Source organism: Nuphar pumila, chromosome 13 (genome assembly GCF_984573655.1).
Source record: "Nuphar pumila chromosome 13, dmNupPumi1.hap1.1, whole genome shotgun sequence".
Lineage (NCBI taxonomy): Eukaryota > Viridiplantae > Streptophyta > Magnoliopsida > Nymphaeales > Nymphaeaceae > Nuphar > Nuphar pumila.
The window spans coordinates 81187600-81197960 of record NC_143261.1 but is presented as its reverse complement, the minus strand read 5'-3'; the positions used below and the strand labels follow the sequence as shown (position 1 = coordinate 81197960).

The 10361-nt window shown below is 39.3% G+C and overlaps 1 protein-coding gene across 1 annotated transcript; it reads right to left on the bottom strand.

Moving 5' to 3' along the window:
* Positions 1 to 572: 572 nt before the first annotated feature.
* Positions 573 to 7318, bottom strand: RGP1 (reversibly glycosylated polypeptide 1). The gene is made up of 4 exons (XM_089985293.1): positions 6890 to 7318; positions 2380 to 2630; positions 1907 to 2075; positions 573 to 1159 (listed from the first exon to the last, which is right to left on the bottom strand). The coding sequence occupies exons 1-4, from the start codon at positions 7205 to 7207 to the stop codon at positions 809 to 811; spliced, it is 1089 nt and encodes a 362-aa protein (XP_089841419.1). The 5' UTR covers positions 7208 to 7318; the 3' UTR covers positions 573 to 808.
* Between the last annotated feature and the right edge of the window lie 3043 nt (positions 7319 to 10361).

Below are 10361 nucleotides of genomic sequence, written 5' to 3'. Positions count from 1 at the left end.
TTAAAAATCTTAATAAAAGTAGTGCCTTTATAAAATGAAATTATTGTTTGTTTTTCTAAATTTTTGCTAGTATACAGAAATGCTAATAAAAACGAACTTCATACTCATTTATAATGCAATAAAAATGTGTTTTTATGTAAGATGATGCACATTTCTCAAGTAATTGAAACAAGTTTCTTAAACATTTGATACTTGATTTTGAAAAAGAGTTGATACCACCTAATTAGTGTATCAAGTACCAATGAAACTAAGGTCATAACACAAACAGGCTATGACTACACTCTTTAACCTCACCTCACATGATGATGGATAAAAAATGCAGCTAATTGTGGGACCAACTCAAGTTAAGAAGACAGACCAGCACTCCTAACTAGCCAAATGGAATGCAGCCAACGTTTTGGTAATTTGAGCTTCTCTCTATCTTCTTCACGCATATGATTTTATGTAATAAAGATTGGCACTAAAAGAACCATGCTAACCTTCTTTGAACTAAAAGAAATGCTGTCCACTTGAAGTTTCAATGGAGACAGGTCATAAACCCAGAAGCATCATTGATGCCGAATGCAATATAATGAGAAAGGAACTATAAGAAATTATTATCGTACCCTCCAAAACAAGAGAATCATAAGGTTACATTACATTAATTCAAATCCATCCGCAAAAATAAATCCAAGCTTGATAGTAAGCTTGAAAAAAAAATAGAAATACGTCTTAACCATATATAAAAGAGGACCTAAACAAAATGGAAGAGTAAAATGGATCTTCAAATTAAAGCTGGATTTCCCCTAGAGCATGCTACTAACTGATTCTACTTAGACTTCGCAGGTCCATTGGTAGCAGCCTCAGCCTCGGGTTTCTCTGACGAGTTAAGTTCATCCCAGGCTTCGATCCAGGTGACCATGGCATCTGCTAGCTTCAAGAAGTAGGGATCAACTTTCCCAAGTTTGTCCTTAACCTGCTTGGAGAGCTCAATGTAGCATTTCTGGACAGTGGTGCACTCCTTTGGAAGGGTGGCAGATTGGAAGAAGGGAATGATTTCCTCTTGCCAGAAGATGCCCTTGTACTCTTTCTTCAAGTTGACAAAGGGGTTGCTGGCTTTGCTGTGCCAGATGTAGGGCAATCCAGTCTTCACTCCAAGACCCAGATGATCACAGATAACCTGAAACATTGACCCCAGTTATCAACTTTTCTTAAACAACAGAAGTCCGGTTGGAAACATATCAGTGTAAAGTTGTTCAGTCAATTTTGAGTTATTAACGATTCATACCCGTGCATGTGTGTGTGTGTGTGTGTGTGTGTGTGTGTGTGTGTGTGTGTGTGTGTGTCAGAGAGAGATAGAGAGAGAGCAATACTAGTCACCTGTTGCCACAAGTCTGATATTCATACAATCTTTAAGCATCTAAGTCATTTCCCAAGTATCCAATACTGTGCAACTCAAAACTTATTTTCCCACAAACAAAATAAAAACTAGCTATATGGAGCAGGGCAATGAAAGCAAGATGCAAGTTCAGACAGCACTTAAATGGATCTCTTGATAGAACTAGTTGAAACTGAAAGATCACGTATAAAACTGCACTACAATGAGATAACAAAAGATAGTGGAGCTAAGTGTATTTTTAACTAATGACAAAAGGTAAATTGGATGCAAGGAAGTTTTCAGTCACAAAGAGATGCAAATGGAAATTGTTTACTGTTCCTTCTGAAAGCATAATGAAAAAGAAATCATATCAAAACGTCGCTTTTCACTTTTTTTTTAGGTTACCCCGTCATCTAATGCTTCTAAAACATTTATGGACATTGAAACCATCACAATTGTGCAGAGTAAATGAAAGCTGTTGAAAGCAGACGGTTACTAGCTTCTATTAAAAATAGCAAACATTCAAACTGTAAGCAAACAGATATTAACCTTGATGCACCAGCCTGCCCACATGTCATCATAGCGGCCAATTGGTTGACCATCACCCATTAAGCCAAAATACATGGCTGGACCAATCAGATCACGGTGGAATGCCAAATTCATTCCACACATTGGGAACAGGGTACCCTTGGGGACTGTCATTACAGCATCAACATACCTGGTAAAGGAAAAGAAAGTAAGAAAGATGGCAAGCATATCAATAAAATTTGAACTAGGGAGACGCTTCAAAAATCAGAGACTGGAACTTCTTGGTGCATTGTGGTCGAAGGGATCTGAAGATGCTGGATCAGAATCCAAGATTAGTACACATCCAACATAGTCCAACATCAGTAAATGGGTAAGGCTAAACAAAACTCAGGACACTTATTTAGGCCAATGGATGTTACAGGTATCAACAACTCCAAGGATCCAAGAATGGTAAATAAAACAATACTAGCTGTCCATGAGATAAAACTTGTTACCTGGTATTTCTTTCAAGAGGCTTGACAAGTTGGGTTGGAGCATCATAGTCTGGAATGTTGAGCCAGAGGCCATGGGAGACAGCTGTAGGAACTCCTTCACGTAGGCTGAAAGGGTACCCACGAACAAAATCAGCACCATCACGATATGGGTCATACAATGTGTTGAAGAAGAAAGGAGTGGATGGGCTAAGGAGATTCTTTATGTGCTGCTCCAAAGCATTGATCTCTTTGCCAGACGGATCTTTAGCAACCTAATTCAAAGCAACATATCCTGATTCAGATCATTCAAGTAATAATCAACAATTAATCGGTGACATTAGCAGGAGTCAGTCAATTTTATGTTACTATATTATGGTTCCCGTCACTCGATTCTAGTCATTTAAGTGCTGAAAACTAATCAAAAAACCAACTTCACCAATTTATTCTGGTTCAATAATGACCTGAACAACAAAGCAATATCCCTCATAGCACGGCTAGGTGAACACTGAACAGCTACTTCAGGTCAGGCTCATAAAATAAGCTAGCCAAGCCTCACATGAGCTTTTCTTAATCTCATTAAACATAAAGAGATGAGGGACCAAACAGGGACTCAGATTGGGTATCCCCATTCAGAATATAACATACATTCTTCAAATATTATGACTGGCATACAAGAGGTCTGCAGTTTGATTCCTCTTTTTGACAATCAACATTTCAGAATATAAAGATGTATTAGAAATAATCTCTTCTAAAAAATGAGTCATCTTATGTTTGCTTCAAGATCGTGGAAACCAAGCCCAAGTGTATGGTAAGCCCTAGCTTAAGTTTAAGCTGGCTTCAAGCCACATGAATCGAGCCTGAATGGAAGGTGACGGTCAGCTTGTTCACCTCATTTACCAATCTCATCAGAATTTATCAAATTTGTCATCTAGGGTAAATTGCTGAAATAAAACACTTCTTTAAGAATGATTTTTTTTCAAAAAGCACTAATTTCTTCTTTAAGAATGTTACAGAATATATTAAGATGCCATATATGGTTTTAGAAGTCCAGGAATATACTCAGAACAGTGATACAGTATAAATTTAAAAAACAAATATTCAAGGACAATCAAGTCTTCTCCTTTAGTTGGCAGACTCTTGAGACAGTGATTTCATTAAGCACTATCATCCATTTATTCACATGTTGACCGATGCTGAGTCATGTATATTCATGGAAAATCATGGTTTAGAAATGGGTAGCCTTGTGCCTAGTAGCATAGTTGGCAAACTCGTGACTGGGATCTGGATCACCTGACCCATGACACGGTAACTCGGCCGTGTTAGGACATGAATTTTATAGTGTTAAGACATGGAAAAAATTAATCTCCAAACTGTATAGCCACTAAATTTAGCACATGACATTAATGACTAAGATATATAAGTATTCAACTATACATAAATGTTGATATTTATGATTTAAAAATATATGATTCTTTATAAAAATTATTCTTTTATAAGCATTATGCATTAAAACCACAAATTTCATGACAAAAGACATATAAGTGGCATGTGGATCGGTGACCCAGTTGGAGTCCAATCCGATCGACTTGGGCGATTCCCGAGTCAACTCAACGGGTTTGCCAACTATGCCTAGTAGGGATCCAACTATATATCACGAACACTTCTAAAAGGTTAACGCACCCATGTCGAACCTGCATCCTTAAGTGGTGGAAAACTTGGACACGGCTTCTACAATGTCAAGTGCAGTCAGCCCAACCGAGGTCCATTTCTACCATGGACTCAGTTAGCCCTAACCAGGTCCAATTTATCTATAGTATATACATAAATATATATAGGAACATATACACGATATATATACATGCACCCCCACACCCAATTTTTTTTTAAATGTCACCCTTTGCACCCACACTTAGGGGTGGCAATCGGGTCGGGTTGGCAGGTCATGTTGGCGGGTCAGCATACCTCAACACGAACCCGGCCCGTTTATTAAATGGGTCAGCTATGGCAAACACGAACCCGACCTATTTATTAAACGGGTAACCCGACACGACACAGTTAACCCGTTTAATAAACAGGTCGGGTCGGGTAAACGGGTTGGCGGGTCGGGTTCGGGTAAACGAGTTGACCCGCCCGCCTAACCCGTTTATTAAACGGGTTGGCGGGTTGGCATACCCCTAACACAAACCCGACCCGTTTAATAAACAGGTTAGGCGGGTCGACCCGTTTAAGCCAAACCCGAACCCGGCTAAGAAGCAGGTTGGCGGGTCGTGCCAGATTTTGCCACCCCTACCCACACTTATGTGACATAGGGATCCAAGAACCCAATCCTGAGTTGGATCAATCCATATTTGCACAGAGGAAAACATGTAGAGTAAATAGATTACAAATTTCTTGAGTACTAACAGTAGCAGAGATGTCATATTGAGATGCATTACCCAAAAGCTTCAGCTCAGCAGAACTATCAACAACCAAGAAGCTCAGTCCAGAATAGTTTCTAAGAGCTTACAGGAGGAATTAATTCCATAAAGGTTTGTGAACTTCAATGAGTTCAAAGTTATAACATGAGGAATTTTTCCACAGAAAATTATACAAGATCTGCCGTTAGAAAACACCAGGTTAGAGGGTATTTGTAATTTTGTACTCCCACTGGTAGTAACCAAACTCGCACCTACAGTAGCAGGTCAAAAATCTTGCTACAGTCCATGTCAAACTAATGATCTGGATAGCGGAAGCCCCTAACCCATAACACTGCCTGTCTACATACCTCCTCTGATCAAGAACTTCAGTATCAATTGCTTATGACCTATACCAATGTACTATGCAGAAAAAATGCACCAAAAGACTAGCATTTAGAGAATGTGAAACAAAACTGTATCGTCTAGATGTACGCTCTACCATAAAACCAACTGTCAAGATTTTTTATGACAAATGGATAACCATCACAACATGGTAGCATAAAAAATAAGCACCGATTAAAACAAAAAACCCAAAACTAATAAGATCAAAATCTATTGACAAACAATGATCAGTATAAAAGATAAAACAATGATACAGCCTGAATTCTGTGAACCCATCTTCATTATGTAATCAAGAAAGCTACCGACAACACCCAGCAAACAAAATCATACAACAACCAATACACAATGTAGTGAAAATGGAAAAAGAAAATACAGAAACAAAAAGGAAGAATCATTAGACCTATACTTTTTCTAGAAAACCCACCTAACCTAACATTGAAGTATACAAAGCTACCAACCAGTTGACTAAAATTTTTATATCTCAAGAAACTGTTTGAAGTAAACTGTCAGTAGAGCTGCCTCATAACTGACCCCGAAAAAATAGGATATGAATTAATTGGAAGCCCGTTTTAGAGCCACAGAAAGAAACGGAGAATCAGGTAAAAATAAAACAGAAAACCAGGGCTTTAACTCCTTTCTTGTCTAGTCAGCAAAGGAGGAGAAAATAAAAATTAAACGAAGAAACAGAAATTCAGGGTCTAACATCCTCCTACATTCAAGCAACGAAAAGGGAAATATGAACTGAAACAAGAAACGGAAAACTAGGATCTGATCCATTAACTACATTAGAAGGTCAGCATGAAACAAAGAAAAAAAAAACGCTCGGATCATGAACAAAATTGAACATAACAAAGAGTATAATAAACCGTCGGTTGGCAGCCAGATCTGGTCAATATACTAATAAGAGAGAGAGGGAGAGAGAGAGAGGCATATTCAGACTCCAGTACAAAATTAAGATCTAATTTTAGAAAAACTAGAAGCTCTAAAAAATAGAAGAACAAAAAGTCGGGCACGGCCAAATTCTTAGAGATCAACAACCACCGACCTGGAAAAAAGAAAATTAAAGAAAACGTCGTTCTGCTCAAAAAAGAACAAGGGAAATCTCAATATTTAAAATCTCCATAGATCCACAGGCACATCTTAGAAAGATTCAAAATTTTGAATTCCACATAAAAAAAAAGTAGCCAAAAAAAGTGGGGCAATCATCACAAATCAATTGAAAAAAAAAAACTAATAAATTTTTTGCTCATAAGAACTCAAACTTCAGAAATCATATGAAAAAACCCCAACAGACTTGCACAAAGACTTGCTCGAATGAACACGTTACCCTATAAATGAAATTCAAACTCGCAGCCAAGAGATCAGAACCCCGACATAAAACAGTCAAATCAAATTCCCCACAAGAAAAAAAAAATGAAAAAAGGGATCTACCGAAAGAAAAAAAACCCGAAATCCCAAAGGAAATCGGCAAACCTCCTCCTCGAAAAGAAACCATTTTTCTCGATCCTACCGAAAACCTATCTCAAATCAACAAAACCCATCAGAAAGTAAACAAAATCCGACCTACCCACAAAAGAAACAACCCCCAAAAACCAGAAGAACAACGAAGCAAAAAGAAGAAGACGAAGCAAAATCCCCAATCCCCAAATAGAAGAAAAGAGGGTGAAAAAGAACAAAGAACAGATGGAAGAACGAAATCAATCCAGAGAAAGGGAGAGGGAAGGAGCTCTCACGAAGCAGTCGTCGTCGATGGTGTAGATGTACTTCTTCTTGGAGACCATGTAGCCGAAGCAGCGGCAGGCGGAGTCCTTGAAGGAGATGCAGGAGGCACGAGGCCCCAGGATACGGTTGATATCGTTGCGGTTGTAGAGCTCGTAGTCGAAGCCGTCGGGGACCTTGATCGTCCTGGAGGGGTCGCCGTCCTGCACGATGATGAGGTGGTAAGGCTGGAAGAAGGGCCTCCACATCTCCAAGAAATCGAGGTTCCTGATCGTCGGGATCACGATATCGAGCTCGTCCTTCAGCAAGGGGGTTACCGGAACACCCGCCATCTCTCTCTTCTTCTTACCTAAAGACAGAGAAAACGCACCCCCACCAAACCAGAAAAAGGAGAGACTACCCAATTGGAAGATCAGCGAGATCCGGTTTTGGGGGAAGGGGAAGGGGGTGGTGGTGGAGAAGAGGGAGGGAGGAAGAGGGGTTTTAAAGGGAGCAGGGGGGAGAGGAGTAATGGGTTTTAGAGAGAGAGAGAGAGAGAGAGGGACAAGCGAATGCACTTGTGGATTTTTACTTTCCTACCGAAGAGAAAGGAGAGGGATTTCGGGACAGGGGACGCTTTTCTTTAGAGAGAGAATTTGGGAGTAATTTTTGTTGTGTGATGGAAATTTTTCTTGGTGGGGAGCAATGTTGTCAAAATAGTATCGGCTATCGAATCGTTTAGTTCTATTCAGGTGAATTGGTCGATGTGAATCGTTCTGAATCGGTTAAAAAAATTTAAAAAATATTACGTGTCAATTTAAACGTGATATGTTAAAACTATTAAAATAATATTAAAATATGATTTTAAGTTATTTTATATATTTTATTAAAATAACTGATTCTGGTTTCTACCCGATACGATACGAATTGGCTGATTCTCACCGATGCTGACAACATTAGTGAGGAGTTCGAAAGGATTCGTAGCCTGTAGGAAAGTGAGCAGCAAAAAAATTGGTTTATCGGGGTAAAATCTACCGAAAACTTTTAGAGAGAGAAAGAGAGGTGAAGATGAAGTGATTTTTTTCTCTTAGGGAAAGAAAAAGAATCGTGGGTAATCAATTGGAATACGGTTTCTTACTTTTTAGAGAGAGAAAGTAAAGAAAAGGTATGGGACAGTTAAGATACTAGGAGGGATTTCTATTTTTTAGAGAAAGAAGAAGGTGGAGTGAATTGTTTTTTAGAGAGAATGAAGTCAAAGGGGCAAAGAGGGATGTCTATTTTCTAGAGAGAGAACTAAGGGTAGGAATTTCTTACTTTTTAGAGAGAGAAAGTGAAGGCAAGGGGTAGGATGGGTTTCTATTTTCTAGAGAGAGAATAAAGGGGGAGAGATTTCTACTTTTAGAGAGAGAGAGAGAGAGAAACAGGGTTGGGAAGAAAGAAAGGAGGGGCTGGGCGCGTGCGAGGCAGGCGCGTTCCAGGGTTGGCCGTCACGTGCACGGCGCGGCGGTTCACGCGTCGCGGGCAGACCCTTTCAAAAATGGGGGTGAACGTTTGCCCTATATGAAATAACTGTTTTGGGCTTCAGCTTTTAATTATTGACGGATGGAATCTCTGGTGAAAAGAAAAGATTCCCACGACCTTTTGACCCTTATCAGAACAACAGCGGCTCAATGTGGCAGAGGGATTCGATCTTGAGCCTTTAGCTTAACACAGGACCTCGCTTACCACATGGTAGAGATCTATAACCCTTGGTCATGTTATTTTTGAGATCCCATTGTTGCAAGTTGTTTTCATCAAACATGACACCGTAGATCTGATTCACACTGTTTGTTTTGCTTTGTCCTACAGTGTTGCTTTTGAAAGGAAGCTCCAGTCGCCCCTGGAATGTAGCTGGCGCGTTCTGGACAGAAGATGTCCCGGCAGTGTTTGTCCAGTGCGTCATACGCGCCTAAATGGGGCAATTCAAGCCAGCCTGTAGAGTTGGTAAGAGAATTAGGACCCATTACTCCTGGCCAAGAAACTAGGTTGACTGGTTGAGCTCAGTTGAGTTTGATCTAGTAGGACTTGCTGTCCATAAGAAGGTCTAGATCAGGACGGACAAGGTCCATCTAAAGGAAAACAGATCCGGTCATATTGTATATAACCATTCAACAGTCATATTCAATCTTCACCGCACGATCAAAGTGAGGTCATCGCAGCTCCACCAAGTGAGATGTGCGGTGGGGATTATAATATATAAAAAAACCAAATTATATGCAATAACCTGATCTGGTATAATTCGATTGTGTATAAATTAATCACTAGGTAGTACTATATTTTAAGACCATGTTTCCTCCATTTGTAGAATAATAAGCCTTGTGAATTGTAATGCCTAACTACCTAAAATTCCAAAGTTTCCTCTCGATCTATTGGTTAATAAAAAACTAGTTTTTGTTTATTTTATTTTTTTAAAGGTCAAAAACCACGTGAAATTGATTCCTTTGTTTTGGTTTTCTTCATTTTTTTTTCAAAAAGCTGCTGGCTCCATGCCTTTCGAGGCTGCTTGGGTTGCCAAAATTACAGCAATAGCTAGGGGTGTCAACAGGTAGGTTTGGTATGACCCATACTGGATCCTATAGGGTCAGGTTTTGATTACAAAGAAGGGGGTCTGATTAAGTATTCGGATCAGACCCATGAGGTCCAATTATTGAATGGCTCGGGTATAGTTTAATAAATTTTACATCAAATTCTGGTTTGACCCGAGTTCCAATTAAGATCAGTAGTTTAATATTGACAGTGTGAGACTAAATGGAGATGTGATCTTGGGACAGGCTGGGTTTAATATGGTATATGTGCTCGTCAAGAGGAGTGTTGGTGGAACAGGCTAAGGACCTAATGTCTATCTAGAATTTTAAAATAGGATTGGATAGGTTTTTCTTAAGTGTTTGGCTGGGGTTCTGCAAGAAACGGGTTAGAAAAATGCAATATGATTCTTGTTAAATTATTTCCATCCAAAACTTGGTTTTTGGTAAATAATCATGTTAAATGCATCTACATGTTTGAAATAAGAAAAAAAAAACTCATGCAAATATGTTTTCTAGAGGGTCTCGATGGCTTGAAAAGATTAATGGTTTAGAACCCTCACATTACTTTATATATATATATATATATATATATATATATATAGAGAGAGAGAGAGAGAGAACATAAAAACCCAACTTAGGACTGTAAGTGCGTTAGGCCTTCGGGTTCGGGTTTGGGTCCGGGTCTTAGCCTTGGCCAGCACAACGACCGTATATATGGCAGACTAAGCCAGCTAACTAGGTCTTAGAACCGGGTGCAATTTCTTCTGGTTATAAATTCAAAAAACTAAGAAATTTTTGTTTTTTTTTTAAAGGCAAGCTGGGTTTAGGCAGACCCCACCAGTTACTATTAGGGTTTCAACGTGCAACGTCCCCACCACAATTCGACGTACACTGACAGCTCATACCGACCACGCGGAGCCCCCGTTGGTAAAAAAAAAAAATA